General features: G+C 46.0%; 3 protein-coding genes and 1 non-coding gene across 5 annotated transcripts; 2 read left to right on the forward strand and 2 right to left on the reverse strand.

Annotated features, from left to right (window-relative positions):
• Window positions 1-1,650: 1,650 nt before the first annotated feature.
• On the reverse strand, window positions 1,651-3,053 carry LOC109768349 (thioredoxin-like 4, chloroplastic). The gene is made up of 3 exons (XM_020327079.3): window positions 2,545-3,053; window positions 2,294-2,454; window positions 1,651-2,059 (listed from the first exon to the last, which is right to left on the reverse strand). The coding sequence occupies exons 1-3, from the start codon at window positions 2,992-2,994 to the stop codon at window positions 2,029-2,031; spliced, it is 642 nt and encodes a 213-aa protein (XP_020182668.1). The 5' UTR covers window positions 2,995-3,053; the 3' UTR covers window positions 1,651-2,028.
• A 1,689-nt stretch (window positions 3,054-4,742) lies between these two features.
• LOC109768348 (uncharacterized) lies at window positions 4,743-6,430 on the forward strand. Its single transcript, XM_020327078.3, has 2 exons — window positions 4,743-4,940; window positions 5,437-6,430. Exons 1-2 carry the CDS (start codon window positions 4,851-4,853, stop codon window positions 6,205-6,207), a joined length of 861 nt encoding a protein of 286 aa, XP_020182667.1. The 5' UTR covers window positions 4,743-4,850; the 3' UTR covers window positions 6,208-6,430.
• Window positions 6,431-6,996: 566 nt separating this feature from the next.
• On the reverse strand, window positions 6,997-10,025 carry LOC109768346 (uncharacterized). The gene is made up of 5 exons (XM_020327077.4): window positions 9,796-10,025; window positions 9,135-9,269; window positions 8,059-9,012; window positions 7,803-7,958; window positions 6,997-7,669 (listed from the first exon to the last, which is right to left on the reverse strand). Exons 2-5 carry the CDS (start codon window positions 9,240-9,242, stop codon window positions 7,334-7,336), a joined length of 1,554 nt encoding a protein of 517 aa, XP_020182666.1. The 5' UTR covers window positions 9,243-9,269; window positions 9,796-10,025; the 3' UTR covers window positions 6,997-7,333.
• A 185-nt stretch (window positions 10,026-10,210) lies between these two features.
• LOC109768354 (uncharacterized) lies at window positions 10,211-16,419 on the forward strand. 2 transcript variants are annotated; one of them, XR_006670877.2, is made up of 10 exons: window positions 10,211-10,540; window positions 10,618-10,855; window positions 11,634-11,887; window positions 11,997-12,645; window positions 12,754-13,517; window positions 13,716-13,998; window positions 14,100-15,463; window positions 15,555-15,638; window positions 15,719-15,808; window positions 15,911-16,419. It is a non-coding gene; the product is annotated as an uncharacterized protein (transcript). The 2 variants fall into 2 exon arrangements; XR_006670876.2 differs by having other exon boundaries at window positions 14,100-15,638.
• The last annotated feature ends 1,821 nt before the right edge of the window (window positions 16,420-18,240 follow it).

The following is an 18,240-nucleotide window of genomic DNA, read 5'->3' on the forward strand; positions in this document are numbered from 1 at the left end:
TTATCGAGTAAATTGCACAAAACCACCACTTTAAAGGCTAGGTTTGCAGAAAACACTACGTTACATTTCTTTGGTAGAAAGCACCACCTTTTGTGTAATCTTGTTGCAGAAAACACTGATCGGCGAATTTGGCTCAGTTAAACACGGTTATGACAGACGGGTCCCGCTTTTCACTGACGTGGCATAACGTTAGGCTAAAGACAAGGTCAAAATGCGAAAACATCCCTAACATTCTTCACTATGCCGCCCTCCCCCCTCGCCCCCCTTGCGCCCGCAGCCTCTCGTGTTTTCCCTGCACTACCATATGCCGCCGCCGCCATGGTTGAAGATCGCCGCCGCCGCCGCTTGAACTCCTCAACATCTGGCCGGTGAGCCACAAGCACCCCACGCGTCGGATCCGACCCGAGCACCGCCACCTCGTCCGGATCCGGCGAGGGATACCACGCCGCTGCCCTGGTTTGGCCTCCTGCACGAAGGAGGTGTTCAACGCCGTGCAGCGCAGATCTGGCGGCCCTCCGTCGCGGTTGCCCTCGCGCAGCGCAGATCCGGTGGCCCTCCTTGATGAGCTCGTGATGAATCGAGAGCGCGAGGCATCACCGGAGATGGCCATGGCCATGGCGAATCGAGAGCGTCAGGCGTCACCGGAGATGGCCATGGTGAAGCCGCACCCACAGCCGCAGACATCCCTCCAGGCGTCGTCGGCCACCGCCGGGGGCAGCCTTACGGGCACGGGGCGAAGCAGCAGCGAGCGCTGCAGCGAGACGCCGGAGAGGTAGCCCCACATCAGCACCACCTGCTCCTTCCCCGCCTCCGTGCGCCGTCCTCGTCTATCTCCTCCTCCCCCGCCTCCGTGCGCCGTCCTCGTCCATCTCCTCCTCCCCGCCTGCCCCCACGAAGCCAACCTCTGCAGGGTCTAATTGCTTTTTTACTTTTTGATTCAGGGGTGTCTTTGTAAAATTGAAGGACTAGTATGTAAATTTTGATCACAAATGGTCTGACACGAAATGTTATGCCACGTAGGCAAAAAAAAGGCCCCAGCTGTCATAAACGTGCTCAACCGAGTTAAATCCGCCGTTCAGTGTTATTTGCAAAATGTTTACGGTAGACATGGTGCTTTCTGTCACGAAAATGTAACGTAGTGTTTTCTGCAAACCTAGCTCTCAAAGTGGTGGTTTTGTGCAATTTACTCTAAACTTATCCAACATAATGGTAGTTGTCGTAGAAGTAGAGAACAGTGGGCACAATACACTGTCCACGTTGGCAATGAATTCGGCAATCATGGATGCCCGGTTAGTAATCCTGGTTGTATATCTACCAGAGATGACAAGGTCAGGGTGGCATATCTTGAGCCATGTCCAGTCAATAGAAACCACGCTCATCCTCACGACTTCTTTTAGTGATGACCGTGACAATATGTCACTCAAAACATCATGTCCATTAGTGCTACATGTGCAATAGCCACACTCCTTCCTAAAACTGTTATTTAAGACTCGGATAAAAATAGCCTTCGCTTTCTTAGTGACTCTGTTGAAGCATTCTTGGCTAGCTAGTTTGTCCATGGGGGTTACGCCGATATACAATTATAGATATGAGTATATATCGGTGTCAAGCGAGGAAGCACAAGCTAGATAAAGCATTGTGTCCCTATAGTTTTCATCAAGCAATCATGAATCACACCATTTCAACTTAATTTGTTCTGAGGCAAAAAAACACATAGAATAGAACTCTGTTTTAGGACAAAAACAGAGTAGAATTCAGGTGTTGAAATGATCAGGTCAACTACTGAAATTTTGCAACGGGGGGTCGCTGGATCTGGAATGGCATTGAGTAATCAACCAGGATCTATCCTCGACCATTCTACATGGATCCCTTTGCATACAACTATTTCATGATATGCTCTGCTTTATTATAAAAACCAATCCCAGTTTTTCCTGCTACAATGCAGGTTCACTAGCTAGCTTTGGCAGACCACTCGATTACCAGGCTAGCTAGATGGCTCTTGATGTATGTACGTATTTGGAGTAGAAATTACTCCTCCGGCTCCGTCTCAGGCTCCTGCCTGCAAAGGGGAAATACAGAGATCTTCAGGTAGACTGTCATGGACTGGTTAATACTAAGAGAATTAGTTAGTTCATAGGAGCAGATTCATGTGTCATTCATTTCACTAACTGCTTCCAAGGAGCATTATAAAAAAACAGTTTCCAAGGCAAGCATGTGTAGGCGATTTATCAAGGAGATCTTATCAGTTTAGAGGCTCATAAATAATGGATTGGTGCGTGTGATGCGTGCTTACTCAGGTGATGTGTACTTGGCAATGGCGGCGGTGATCCTCTCCTTGTCCCGGGTGGCGAAGGACTCCACCAGGACCCCGGCCTTGTAGAAATGGAAGAGCGGCACCACCTTGATGCGCAGCCGGTCCGCCACCTCCGACTGCTCGTCGTACTCGTCAATCACCTGCAAGCATGCATAGCTTCTCTTTCAGATGCAAATAAGATAATTTTTTGACTAATCAAGATTTGCTGGTGTAGGGGGGAGGGGACGGACGTTGTGCTTGAGGAAGATGACGGGGGAGCCGTGGTCGCCGGAGCCCTTGCAGAGCTTCATGAAGCCCTGCTCGATGTACTTGCAGCTGCCGCAGGAGGGCCGGAAGAAGTCCACCACCACCAGCGCGCCCGTCGCCCTCGACCGCTCCAGGAACCGGCTGAACTCCTCGTCCGTCTTGAACTCCGTCACGCACTCCACCGGGCAGGACTCGTCGTCCTCCTCCTCCTCCTCGCCAACGGGGGGAAGCCCCGGAAGCGACCCGTTGGTGCTCCCCACGCCCTCCTCGTTGCTCTCCGACGACGACGACGACACGGAGACGCGGATCTGCCGGCGGCCGAGGCGGAGCGGGGTCGTTGGGAAGGGGAGGGTCGTTGTGGTGGCGCGGGGCGGAAGGGGGCGGCCGGAGGTGGTGGTGATGGTGGTGGGGAGGGGGAGGAAGGAGCCGATCATGGCTGCATTCTCGTGGATTTGTGGTGGCTGCTGTCTTGAGGTGGTGTTGTGGATATTGCGTGGGATTTTTTTCTTTTTTTTTCTCTTTTATAAAAAGTCTGACGAGAGAAGGTACAAGAAGATCTACATTTGTGGCTGGGATTGATTTGGTGTGCGCGCGCCAAGTCTTTGATATTTTGCCTTTTTTTTTTGCACGGATGTTTTTGCCTTGTACTGTTCTCCTCCGTCCGGAATTACTTGTCGTAGAAATGGATATATCTAAACGTATTTTTAATTTTAGATACATCCATAATTTAAATGCCATGCAAAAATCACACACAATTAAATAGCGGGCTCGCTGTTTACGGCTCATGGCTTGCGCTTGGGGAGGAAAAACCCTATGTGATGCTCTCTTTGTCAAGTATTACTGATTCGCATAGGTATGGTCGACATATTGAGCAATTGAGCTGACCCATTTTAGCGGTGTGCATAGGTTCTTTCCGGTTATAAGAACCTCGGCTGGTTTTTTATCGGTTTTAGGAATCCTCTAGAAGGTCCCTGAACCATTTTAGCTGGTTTTTACTTTTTATTTTCTTTTTTTCTTTTTTTTTATCTTTATCATTTTTTACCATAAATTCACAATTTTCAAAAAATGATCAGAACTTCAAATTTTGTTTAAAAATTACAAAATATGTTTGGTTCTTTAAACAACATAATTTAATATTTTGCCACGTTATCATTTTTTGGAGATTTATTAATTGTTCCAATTAAAAAAATTAAATCTTTAAAATTTGTCCAAAATTATAAAACAAATTCCTTTTTAAAAATTGTTCGAAGTTTTTCAAAAATCATGTTTTTAGTTATTATATTTCAGAACTTAACTTTTTTCAAAAAATGTTTCAAAATTACAAAAAATGTTTAGAATTTCATTTTTTCTGTTCATGCTTTTAAAAAGTTCGAAATTTCAATTTTTGTTTACTTATTCCAAAAAAGTTTAGTATTTCAAATTTTGTTTTCTTTTCCAGAATTTTTTTTTAATTTTTAGGAAATGTTTGAAAAAGTTCATAAATGTTTGATCTGCCTCTCGTGTCAGTTCATAAAGTCTCCGCACTACAGAAAATCATGAATGCTCACCAGCTTCAGTGGCTAGCAACAAGCAGTCTAGGACGAGCCGTTAGGAGTTCGAACCCATGAGAGTGAACCGCTATTTTAGGATTTTTACGCTGCCCCGATTTGATTATAGTGCCATTCGCTTGGGTGCCTACCAATGGGCCAACCCAGTTGGGCTTCCGTATGCGTCGTGTCGTTGTTTTGACGCAAAATGTGTCGTATAGGAGGTCCCCTCGGGGCGTGTACGGCTGCTCGCAAGCCCCATGCAAGCTCTTGGGAGCAAATTTGGCCCGTTTGGTTAGCTGGGTTGCATTGTCAAAGTGGGCCACACAAACTTTGAAGCACATCTCAGGCTAGCGCTCGAGGAACGCCTGAGTCGATTGTTTCCGGGGAGCCAGACTCACTACATGCAGGGAGAGAAAACACGGCGACAGGGCTTGTGCAAGCGCGGGGATGGCACCAACACGCGTGCGTCCCCAGAAAAAATGGCGGGAGTATCACCTCTGGTTCATTCCGTCACCCTATTTAACCCCCTTCGGCTCACCTTTTTGGAAGTAAAAAAAAGTCAGAAATTTTGATTTTTTTTTTTTAGACAAGTCAGAAAATTTGATGTGGGCACTAAACGGTAGGCAGGTCCAGTTAAAGCCCAAGAAGGAAAGACGGCCTAAGCCATACGAGAGACGCACTCGAATCTTCGCAACAGCCTCGCCCTGCCGCCGCCGCGGCCACGACCGGATCTCGTCCTCCTCCTGGCCCAGCAGAGGGCGATGGCGGCGAGGGCGCTTGGGCTCGCCGGCCGAGCGCTCCTACGGCCGCTCTCCTCGCCGGGCGCCCAGCGGCTGCTGTCCACTGACAAGGTACGTTCACCAGCTCCCCATCCCTCCCTTCCATTGCATTTCCCGGCAAGAAACTCGATCCAGATCCATCTAACTGGCAGTACGATGGTAACTAGGTAGACTGAATCGAATCTTGAACTGAAACAGAGAGGTATGATAGATTCGTCAGCTGGGCAAGTGTGCGCATGCTTCCTACCAATTCAACTGCGATGTAATTTCATTTCATGGGGAATGGATAGAAGAAGAAAACGGAGGTGTTCTACTGCTGTTCTAAGGGTGCCGGCCCCTTTGCCATTGCCAACTAACCTACCAAATTAACTAAGTCCAGTGCTGCTGATGCTGTTGACCACAAATCTTGCTACTATGGCCATGAATCTTATTGTGTGATCTTAATTCTTACAGCCGCATTGCTATATACTCCTGCTTTTTTACCCAGTTTTGCTTAGACATGAACAGAGCGGTCCATCTTGTTATCTGGTGCTTGATACGATTTGAATCTCAATTTGTGCTTTTGCAGGGCCCACTGCAGGAGCTCGCGAACGCCGGTGATCCGATGAGCCGCCTCATCATGCAAGCACGGAACCAGACTGACGGCGGTTTTCCCCGTCACTTTGCTGAGAACGGATTCACAGCAGGTGGTGGCAGGATGGGTGGAAATGGATTCACAGCCAGCGATGGCAGGATGGGTGGAAACGGATTCACAGCCAGTGATGGCAGGATGGGTGGAAACGGATTCACAGTCGGTGATGGCAGGATGGGCGGAATTGGATTCACAGCCGGTGATAGCAGGATGGGTGGAATTGGATTCACACCCGGTGGTGCCAGGATGGGTGGAAACGGATTCACAGCCGGTGGTGGCAGGTCGGGCCGGTTTAACATGGAAATGCTGCGGCCAGCAGGGGCACCGCGAGTAAAGAGGGACGTTCTCCATGTCACGCTCAAGGGGAAGAAGACCTTTGTGACCGTGACGGACGTCAAGGGGAACAGGAAGGCTGGGGCTTCCGCTGGCTGTTTGGAGGATCGAAAGGGGCGGTCTCGTCTTGCTCGGTATGCTGGTGAAGCAACAGGGGAACACATGGGGCGAGTTGCCAGCAAGATTGGCCTCAAGTCTGTCATTGTGAAGGTGAAAGGATACTCCTTTTTCAGGAAGAAGAAGAAGGTGATCATGGGCTTTGCAGACGGTTTCCGGGGTGAAAGAGTGAGAACCCCGTCTCCTATCATGCACGTCCATGATGTGACGCAGCTCGCGCATAATGGATGCCGGCTGCCCAAAAAGGTAAGGAAGTAAGACTGATAATAGCCCCCAGCAAGAAGTGTGGAGATCAATATCCTGTCCCAAGGAGAAACAAATTAAGAACGATATGTATGTATCGACAGGTTCTGTAATAATGTCATGAGCCTGGAAGTATTTATGAATACTTATTAGACAGTCTTAGATTGGCTCTTGTAAGACAAACATTTTTGTCATTTCCTGTAATGTTGCTGAAGTGATGGATTTCTTCATGGTTGCATTGCACGCAGTTCCCTCTCCTTTTGTGGAGCTCCTATATAGTTACAGCACTGCAAGTGTATGTGTTGAGAAGCTGCTAATTTCTTGTTTTTCAAGAAGTGAAAAAGTTTGAAGTGGCAAGTAATTTGGAAGGGTTGCATCCCTCTTGCACATTAAGATAATGTTCTGCTTTAATGGTTGGCTCTGTCCCCTCATTTTCCTTTTTTTAACCGACAAGAAAATATTCTGAGACTCTTATAAAATTAAACTTCGTCTGCGATTCTTTCAAGCAAGAAAAAATTTGAACTCTTTATAGGCCAAAATATGCAGAACTCCCTTCATATTCCCTCTTCTCCTCTCACTAAAATTTCTCTGCTGAGATCCCTTTTGCAGTTAATTAGAAGGGTGAATTAGTGGGTGATTATTTAGAACTTAACTACTAGAATCTCTATGTAGTTAGAAGGAGCGACTTCTCTGATTTTCTTGGTTCGGAGAAGAATGTAGTATTGTGAAGGAACTGGGGGAAGATTAGTTGCAGCAAGGAAAACACTGAATCTTGACAGCATCATACACAGACCATGCATGAGATGAGATGAATGATTCCATGATTTTATTACTGACAGTGTAGCACATTATATCAGTTACTCTAGAATTGCTAACAACTGCTTATGTTCATAATAGCAAAGCCACACACAAAAACTTAGACCGAAAGCATAGTTAACCCAGACTACAACCAAAATGCAGACAACACTGAATTTTGGTGCACACACTACTGCATCCAGTCATTCGGCTTGTACATGAATGCTTCCCTTCTGAGTATTATTATAAATCTTCATAAAGCTCCCGATCGATCCTTTTTCCACCACGCCCATATCCATCAATCGTTGGCATATATAAATAGTATCTCCAGCCCCAGCATTGTACTTCACAAAATGGTGACGATATGACGGAACTCCTCACTGCCAAGGATTTGCTCTGCAAACATCCTATTCTGATCGACGTGGTAATGGTCCCCCTCGATAATACCAGCCTTGCTGACTGAATAGATATCATCAGTGTGAAGAGTCTCGGCATACGCCACTGGATCTACCACCATACGTTCAAGTACAGTAGCATTCCCAAGGATGTAGAGCGCCAGCTCAGCTAGCCCCAATACATCACAAAATCCAGACATGTGGACACTCTTCAGGTGATGATGCAGAGGCCCTTGCACAGCCGTCACCATCCTCATAGTAGGAGGGCAAAATCTATCACGACCAACCTGCACACACATATATCCGTTAATTTCACTATAAATATTCTTCAGGGGGGCAGGGGTTAAACAGAAGCAACAGACATAACTATCCTAATTAATGTGTTGATTTTTTTTCATAATCAACAGTTGAATTACTTACATGCAGTTCTAATTCTTCTAAGAGAGGTGATAATTGCAAAAGATGAATAAACCCTATTGCCCAACTATCATCATATGGATCCCACCCGATCTCAAGGTTCATGTTCAGATGCCTCAAATTGATGAAGCTAGTCTGGTTTTCACTGAATCTTAGCACCTGGAAGAGAAACAGTGCACGGATACAAAATTAATAATTAAACTTTGTGATAGCAAAATTTTAAATAAAGTAAAACAAAGCACTTCTTTCTAGAGCAGACCTGGTCCAAATTCAAAAGTAGAAATAGTTTTTGCACATAAGGAAGAGCAAGCTCGGTGAAGGTGAAGGCCAAGTCATCGAAATCATAATCATTGAACTCTTGAGTCCTCATGTTTGATAAAAAGGTTGCCTCCGACAACCTCAAGCAATCACTGAGCACAATTTGTGCGAGATCTTTGTCGAACTCAAATTTGGTAAGATTTGGAGCATGCAACTCTAACATTTCCAGTTCAGAACGGCGCACACGCAGGTACTGCAACCTGCACAGTTCCTGCCCTATGCGTAAACTTGACAAGGGGGAGCACCACTCTATGTTTATATGCTCGAGAAGAGCACAACTTAGCAACAGGCGCTGGAGATCACCTCCATTGATGGACACCGTTTTTAGTGTGAGTTTCGTAAGGTTTGTGATACCGCAGAAACTGGGGGGCAGCTTTAACCATACATAGCCCAGAACAAGAGATGTGACACAAGAGCCGCTTGGGCCGCTGAGCTTGCACAGCGGGAAAACATCCTTGTACTGGTCACATCCAGGGCCAACGCAATCGATATCAAACGTGAAATCGAAAGCAATGTACTTGGCCCTTGACGCAATGGAAAAGTTAACCCATCTATCAATGTGATACTTATGCTTTCTGAGGAGACCAAATTCGATAGCAAACTTGTCCAGCGTAGTCGTAGTTGTAGTGGAAGTAGACCACAGTGGGCGCAATACACTGTCCACATTGACGATGAATTCAGCAGTCCAGGATGCTCGTTTAGTATCCGTGTCTCTAATGATGGCATTAATGGTTTTGGTGAAGTCCGGATCTGGGTCAGTACTGATGCCAAAGGTGTCTTTGGTGAAGACCAGATCTGGGTGGCATATCTGCTGCTGTCTCCATTCACGAGAAAGCGTGCTCATCCTCACGACATCCTTGATCGACAACCGTGACAGTATGTCGCGCAAAACGTCCTGTAATGAGTATAAGAATTCAAGTTGTGGCATAAATTCAAATGTCACGCTCCCCTTGCTAAGATTGTGCTTTTTAAAAGAGTCGGTAATACCCGGCATAAATAAGGCATCTCGATCCTTACATAGGGTAGAAGTTGAAGTTGAATCTCTGCCAGCTTCTGTTTCTCCACCCTACTGAAACCAGCGCTCTTGTTTTCGATCGAAAGTTCTTGGCTGCTCTGTTTCTCCATCAGAGTGGATCCGATAGATAGATCGATCTGCGTGGCAGCAAAGAAGTACAAACCAGATAAATCTCACGGTGAATCGTTTCAGCAAGCAATCCTTATCATTGGTTTCAGCAAGCATCATTATCACTGGTTTCAGAGAGCAATTGTGATCATGAATCCCGCCAACTCAACTCTGTTCTAGGACAAAACAGGTAACATAATTTGGCAACAAACTTATATCAGGTATCTTACAACACAGGATTTTTCCCTTTTTATTTTTGTAACTCTGACTTACATTACAGGTTACTAGCCTTGGCTGGGAGAAGAATAAATAAACCAGCAACCTGAAGCTACTTCATATTTAAAGTCGGCCTGAAGGAACATCAGTACATTATACACTACAATGGGGATCCGCTCATATGAAAATTCAAAATTTTGCAATGGTGATCGTAGGATTGGAACTGGATAATTAACCAAAATCCTAGCCTCCATTCAGCAATCACCCTCGTGACTGTTTTTCTCCAAGGAATTGAGGAACGCGGCCATCAATTCTTAACAGGGATTCGAACTGAGGTACCTATTGATTGAGTAGCGGCGCCGGAGAAGGGAGCACGAATGGGGAGAAGCCTCTCCCAACGGGCTCGCCGGAACAAGGGAAAGTCCCGCCGGCGAACACGCAGGAGCTCACCGCCGCGCCATTAATCGCCTGGATCCAAGGTCGCCGCCGCGCTAACCCTAGCTGTGCTGGCAGCCGGGACGAAGAAGGGGAGACATAGATTAATCTGGGCCGCACATCTCACATCCAACGTGAGCTGTGTTCTCCCAACCTTTATTTCTGGGCAATTCTTGTTTCCAGTTTATTTTTTAGATTTTTATTTTACTATTACTATTCTTCCAAAAGAAAGGCTGTTTTTTTGGACGCGGAGTAACTGTGCACGAGCTCAAATGCTCTCGTTATCCACAGGTTGGCTGGCGCCTATGGATGTGTGCGATTATTTTATACTACCGCTGTTGGTCGTCCAGAAATCGAGTACTGTTCCGAAATACGTACGCGGCAGCGGTGTACACTGGGCCAAGTTTAACGATCGGGATGACAGAAGTTTGCCGCCGGGGAGCTGTTCCATGGATCAGAATCGGAGCCGCCGTCTGATCCGTGGATCGGGAAGTTCGCTTTACCGTCCGGCCGGCCCTGAGTCAAATTGAATGCAGGGTCCAGCGTGTTCTTTTGCAAGGCGAGTGGTGGTTTGAAGGCGACGAGTGGGAGATAGAGATTCGGAGCGGCGGCGGCGATCCATGGAGCTTTTTGTGCAGCCGATCGGCGGGTACGCGGATGCTTCGAGCTTGTCTAGCGCATCTGAGTTAGCTTCTTGACTACGATTTGCTTTTCCCCATGATTTAGATCTGCTCTTCTTGAGGGGGTAGGAGAGAGTCTGGTGCCTCCCCCATGTAGTTGTGAATGGCGGTGTGGTGGCGGAGCAAGCGTTGCCGGAGCAGCAGATGGCGGCCGAGAGCGGCGAAGCACAGATCTTGGCGGCGGCGGAGGCTGCAGCGGCAGAAGGAAAAGCTCCCCTCCAAAGTCCGAGCTCTCGACGGGGAAGAGGAATCCCCTGGCGCTCGATGGAATCAGAGATGCAAAGGTCAGTGGTAAAGCTTCCTTATGTTATCAGAGATGCAAAGATGTCACTAGATAAAGATTGACGTTAGTAGAGAAATGAGGCAGCTATAGCTTTCTGGATTCAGAGTATTTAGTAGACTGCATTTACTTGAACCACCCATGATATGAGACATACAAAGATTTTAATTAAGGAAAATTGCTAGCAGTAACGAAACCAGGCTGCTATAGTATTGTGGGTTCAGATAAGTAACTAAACTTGATTCACATAATTAACATTCAGATGAAAAAATGTTATGTCATCGGAGATGCAAAGTTCTTAGTAAAGCATAATTGACAGCAGTGAGTAAATAAGGCAACTATAGCAATATGGTTTAAGAGTAGATTTTACACTGTATTTAGTTGAAGTTCCTTGATGTGCGAGATGCAAAGATTTTAGAACAGAAAAAAATGACTGCAGTAAAAAAATCAGGCAGCTCTATTTGTCTGGGTTGGGAGGAGTAAGTTCACTGCATTCAGATACTTGAGAGTAAAATAATGAAAAGCTTCCTTGAGTGATGACTGATGAAAAAAATAGTACATAAAAATGACAAAACTAAAAAAAATCAGGGATCTATAGGTTTTTGGGTTCAGAGTAGTTAGCAAACTGAATTAAACTGAAACCCCTTGATATCAGCGATGCAAAGACTACAGTAAAGAAAATTGGACTGCAGTAAAGAAATCAGGCAGCTATAGCTTTGTGTGTTCAGAGGAGTTTGTACCATGCATTCAGATAATTCATGCTTACTGCCTGGTGTTTGCAGTCTGAGGATTGGTGCTGCTGCACCAAACATGACACCGTGTCCCGAATCGAATCAGTGCGTTCGAGAAGGTTGTAAGATGTTTTGCAGAGAAGCCTGCTGAAAATGTTCTTGGCACTACATTTGACTCCTTGGGCGAGGCTTATGACTTCTATAATCTGTATTCATGGGAAAAATGTTTTGCCATTCGCTACGGGAAGAGTCAGCCAAATGTGGAGTGGGTAAAATGCATACAGGAAATAGTCTGTGGCTGCTTGGTGAGTACATTTTGTTGCTGTGAGATATTTGTTGTCAGTAAATCACATACAGTGGAGTACAAGTTTCATCTTAGAAGCTGATTGAAAGTTTGTACATAACCTGATGCAGGGTAAAGCTGGTGTGGACTTCTACGGGCAGAAGACAACGGGCGGTATATTGCAGAGCATAGAGAAAATCATAACCACTCACTTTCGCCTAATTTTGCTGACAAAATCCATTGGCCATCACATAAGCATATTGACGTGTACCTGAGAGATCTCATAAAGCAACTCAGGCAAAACAATGTGAATCTGGGCAAGGTTTATAGTATCATAGGTGGCTTTTTCGGTTCAATGGAGAATGTTCCCTTCACCAAAAGGTCATTGCGAAATCTGTGTGGGCAGATAAACAGGGACCAAGCGGATGATGATGTGAGGAAGACAGTGGAAGTTTTTGCAGACATTGGAGCCAAGGATCTACATTTCACATACCGGGTTCAGGCTGACACTGAGGGCAGGATCAAGAACCTTATTTGGGCAACTGGTAGCAGAAGGTTGCAGTACACGTTTTTTTGGAGACATGATAACATTCGACACCACATACAGGACCAACCTGTATGATATGCCTTTCGGGTTGTTTGTTGGAGTCAACAATCATTTCCAGAGTGTGATAATGACGGGCGTGCTAGTCCAGGATGAGACAAAAAAGAGTTTCGACTGGCTATTCTTGGAGTTCCTCAGAATGATGGGTGGATCTCCACCAGTCACCATACTCACAGGTGAAACTTGTTTTTCTGTTGCTACGAACGTCTGAGTAGGTTCATAGATGTTTATATGGTATGGGTGGATGACGATAGTTGTGAACTGATGTGTATCTGTTTTTTCAGACCAAAATCGTGCAATGGAGCTAGCTATCAAAAGCATCATGCCAGACACGACTCATCGGTGGTGCAAATGGCATGTGCTAAATAAAAAGCAAAGGAGTCGTTGGGAGTTTTGTACACCAAAAAAACGAGTTCGGAGAAGAATTCCATAAGGCCTCGTTTGACATGGAGGGATTGAGGGGGTTTTCAGAGGATAGTCCCTAGGAGGGTCAGAAACCCCATAAAGCCCCGATGGCCCATTTGATACGTGGGGTTTGCACAGCCCACCCCCCTCCGGTCCCTTCCAATCCTCTTGTACCCATGCGTTTCAGAACCCTCGTGGAGAGACTCGCGGAAGCCCGGCCTCGAGCGCAGCGGCAGCGCACGGCTCCTCCATGCTCCGCCTACCAAACGAGTTTTTTTAGGAAGATGAATGGATGTGAGGGGAATTGGGTGGAGGGGAGGGATCCACCAAATCCCCTCAAATCCCCATCCCTCTAGAGACTTGAAAACCCTTCTTGTCAAACGAGGCCTAAGGTGGTAAACCACATGTTGACAGTAGATGAATTTGAGAGAGGATGGGAAATGTTGCTTGACAAATACAAGCTAAGAACACATCCTTACATGACACAGCTTTTTGAGATTAGGCATAAATGGTATAAGCCTTTTTTAAGGGTGTGTTTTGTGCGAAGATGACTAGCACACAAAGGAGTGACAGTGTGAACCATATGAGGCTTCAGTTTGACAGGGAGTCTGAGGAGAACTATGAGGAGAAACGAACTAGGATTGTAAGCATATTGTCTGTTTATTTTATTCTTTTTTAGTACTCCCTTCATCCCATAATATAAGAGCGTTTTTGACACTACACTAGTGTCAAAAACGCTCTTATATTATGGGACGGAGGGATTATGTTTTAACTGTTGGCTTGGCTGCCCATTGCTGCATAAGAAACAAATTTTTAATACTGATGGGTGTCAAAATTTCAGGGGAGACCACTACTGAGAGCGAACCTTGCAGTGGAGAGGCACGCCAGCAAGATATACACGAGGGCTATGTTTGAGCATTTTGGACACATTTTGTATGAGTGCGGGGCTTATCAGGTTGAAGAGATTCAAAAACATAAGACATACATCGCGACCTATAGTGAAGCAGAGAAAAGAGAGAAGTGGTCGAAAATTTCATACAAGGTTACAATGCTTGGGCAATGAATTCGACTGCGAGTGTGGGCAATTTGCACACATGGGCCTGCTGTGTAGCCATGTACTGAAGGTATGTTAGAGTGTCTGCGTTTGGTGAATGACGTATATCTAATTTCGAAGCTATCACATATGAAGCATGGGCCTGAAATCAGGAAAAAATGTTTTGTGCAGGTGCTCGATTTCATTAGGGCTAAAGAAATACCAGCTAAGCATATAGTGAAGAGATGTACGAGGGATGCTTGCGACGTTCTGCCACCTCATTTGATACAATACCAAAAGGACAGCATACAGAACAACCCTTTATCGTACAGACACCTCACGATGTACTTGCACGCCATGGATCTAGTCAGGCTGGGCGACACTAGCGTTGAAGCCTACAATCGGTTGCTGTAGTTGTTCAAGTCCAACTTGATAGTGATGGTACCCTATGTAGAAGTTAGGGATGGTCTTGGCCAGACTGGCGGACAGTGGTGCCGTAAATCAGAGCCCCATGGAGATGGTTGCAGTGGAACAAAACATGATCGTTGATCGTTTCAGACATTGGAACCAAGGATCTGCATTTCACATACCGGGTTCAGGCTGACACTGAGGGCAGGATCAAGAACCTTATGTGGGCAACTGGTAGCAGAAGGTTGCAGTACACGTTTTTTTGGAGACGTGATAACATTCGACACCACATACAGGACCAACCTGTATGATATGCCTTTCGGGTTGTTTGTTGGAGTCAACAATCATTTCCAGAGTGTGATAATGACGGGCGTGCTAGTCCAGGATGAGACAAAAAAGAGTTGAAGTGGAACAAAACATGATCGTCGATGGAGGTACTGCTGATTTAGCGGACAATGATTCTGTGTCCAGGACAAGCAACATGTTGGAAGGACTACTGGCTCCAGCAAAACAGAAAGATATGGGACGGCCAACGACAAATATGGAGAAGGCTCCATATGAAGTTCTAAGCAAGAGGACTAGGTTTTGCACGATTTGCAGAAAGCAAGGGCATAAGCGAAGTACATGCCCTGACCCTGGTGATGTCCCCAAGCAACCTTGGAAGCCTGCCAAATGCAAGAACTGTGGCGTCGAGGGGCACCGACGAAATAATTATAATAAAGCAATGGAACTAAGGCTGGCACCTGGCAAATGGAATGTAGAAGCTGATGTGGCTCATGATGTCTTTCAGTTATCTTATTTGCCATTGAGGCATATGAATGTAGGTATCATGTTTTAGCTTCAGTGTGATCAGACCGTGGTTAGTTTTCAGACAGTGCATGAGTAATATTATATACGGAGTATGTCAGATTGTGTCACTGCTTTTGTTTCAAAATGTTGGCTTGTCCCCAGGTTTTGATGAATTTGTGTGCATGCTTTTGACGGTAAAACCTTGGCCTTTTGGTGCAGCGGGAGTGGCTGAATTGTTCTGATTCGTTATCTGAAAACTTGTACACTCCTGAATATTGAAAGAGATGCAGATGTGTTCTCGTTCGCTATCTGTTTTCTGGATTGTAATCTAAGTTCCGGCCGTCGATGCTTCACAGCAGGTAAACTGTTTGGCATGATGTTTTCGTATGTAAAAAAATCCCCCATGTAAATGCCCCATGACGCCGGCGAGCTTGTGTTTGAGCGGAGAAGGAGATGGAGGCATCAGGCAGCGGTGTATTTGCTTCCGTACTCACATGGCTCACCAGATATGCCTTGCCGGCGATCATCAACGAGGTACGCTGTAGTGATCATCTGCTTTCTTCTTGGCTAATCTTTATTGGTTCTTCTGATTAATGCTAGTGGTATGTCTTCAGATTTCAGGGGGGAAGAGCTGTGTGAACCAGGTAGCAGAAAATGAATCCGAAGACACTGCAGATTTGGTGGTGTCCTACGGATCATTTGAGGTGACCAAAAGTTTACATGCGAATCTTTTTGGATGCATTAGTAGTTTGATTAAGTATCCGACCGACCCCTGATTATCTGAAGCATTTGTGCGTCCGCAACAGAGCTCCTTCTCGAACGTCGCTGGGTTGGTCTCAGATGAAGATGAATCATATGAAGAGCAGCCGCGCTTGCAGGCTTACATGGAGGCGGATCATGGTGGTGAAGAAAGGACTGGCGACTACGATCCATTTGGAGCCGCAGGGACTGAAGACCTGAATGCCCTTGTTGGTGAAGAGGAAGAAGATGGAGACAGAGGGGAACGAATCTTCGGGAGGAAGGGACGATGGGTTTGCCACAATAAATGCCTCAGTTGGATGGATCCCGTTAGATGACTCACTTCTGAGCCGTGGGACATGTAGTGCGGTCGCTTCTGATCCGCCTCGCGGGCGGTGACAACGTTCGCATTAAAAGCGGTGGTTGAGTGGGCCAAGGGCTCTGAAAAGGCAGCATATACTACTTCATATACGATGAGATATACCAAAGCTGGTGTGAATCTAGGTGTGAGCTGACGGCTAAGATATAGAGCTCATCTGAGCTCGAGCTCAGAATAGTACTTCCGTGTTTTTTTTAGGATGCTGCTATGCGTCTTCCGACTGATAACCGAGAATTATCGGTTGCCTCCTAGCTGCCGGATGTGGCCGTTAGATTTGCCTCCCTGCATTGCAACGCTGGTCGTGTTGTGAACCCATTGCAACACTAGCCATTTGTGAAACCCACCCCATGTTTTTTTGAGAGAAAACCCACCCCATGTTGTGAACCCTATCATCGTTCGATTCGTCCCCCGCCCCCATCGCAACACAACCCATGTTGCAAAGCCCAAGTAATGCAACATCTGTCATGCTGCGAACCTAATTGTTAGCTTTGAAGCATCTGTTGCCGGCCATGCGAGCATCTCTCTTCCCCACGTTCGCTTGGGGGAGCGCGGGCCACAAAGTTGGACATCTAGTTTGTGGGAGGGAGGTGCATCCATGGTGGGTTCTACAAACGTGGGAAAAGCCATCATTAGCGAGGATTCTGGAGGTGGTGATCTATTGAAGAAGACAGATAAGAGCATAGACCACCACACCTTGCAGCGCTGGTGACAGCAACAACTTGCAACAGCAATGGTGGCAGCTCGCGTCGCAGCTCTACGAGCTGCGGGGGAGCAACTGAGGGGGATTCGATGTTTGATTTGGACGAAGCGGTCGAGCTTCGAGGAGGAAGAAGACGAGCGAAGAGATAAGGTTGAGGGTGTTGTAGTGAATGTGCCGAACGAATCTCTTATCCCAGTAAAGCACGTCCTAGCCGCAGGATCAAGCACAATCGAATGGTGATGCACGCGATCGACGGAGCATTCTTTTTGAGCCGACTGTTTTGAATCATTTCCCTTTTCTTTCTACCATTAATTGTTTCATGAAAAAAAAACAGATTTCATGACTGTCATCTCCCTTCTCCTTGTACTTCCGCTTACCTAGCATCCCCTCTCCTATCAATTTGCCACGGATCGGACACCATCACCTTGTCCAACATCAAATTTAGGGCGCTACCTCACCCTTATTAGGAATGAGTTTAAGCCCGACAAGGTGCTCATTGCCGGCCCTCTGGGAACCACATGCAAGCTCAACGCCAATGACCCCACACATCTTCCTTCGCCCACTTTTACCTTCCTTCTATTGCCCCAACCCTCGTTGAACTCACGCCACATGAGCCCATATTCTAAGTTAGTAGATTATTTGTTTGAGTTTCTCCTAAAGGGTGGAAGTAACCAAATTTATGAAAAAAAAACAAACATCAAAATAACGACTACCAAGCAAATGTGCGACGAGCAAGAAAGAGAATGCGATTATATCATAGGATGCGGCCGTATAATGGACACTTAGTGAGAACGAAGAAATAATATCCTTATGCATTATTCTTTTATGCATAGAAAAGACAATAATTCCAAGCTCCGTTACTGAAATTGTACCACATAGCACTATATGAGTTCATCATTATTACCTTATTTTGTAGTTTGTACTGCCTACCTTCTAACTGATCCTTAATAGGTTTATGAAAGCTTCAAAAGGAAGGAAACCGAAGCTTTGCAGTGCATCATCACTCTCAACTGATTCACTGCATACATACTGACAATATATACACATACAAGATCAGATGAGCGGCCAATGAACATATTAATACGTCTCCCACACGATTTTTATTTTGATAAATAGAAACGGATAATTACAATAATTTCATCAATGAGAAATCAGTTCACTACTACCCTGGTTAAGTAGTTCAGAAAGCTTCAAAGCGAGAAAACGAAATATCGATGGATTGGCACACCGACACCGAGCTGATCCATCAATCATCGACTTGTATGTATAGAAGCGCCACCAGCCCTAGCACAGTTATTCATAAGAAAAAAGTGAGAATA

This window comes from Aegilops tauschii, chromosome 2 (genome assembly GCF_002575655.3).
Source record: "Aegilops tauschii subsp. strangulata cultivar AL8/78 chromosome 2, Aet v6.0, whole genome shotgun sequence".
Taxonomy (NCBI): domain Eukaryota; kingdom Viridiplantae; phylum Streptophyta; class Magnoliopsida; order Poales; family Poaceae; genus Aegilops; species Aegilops tauschii.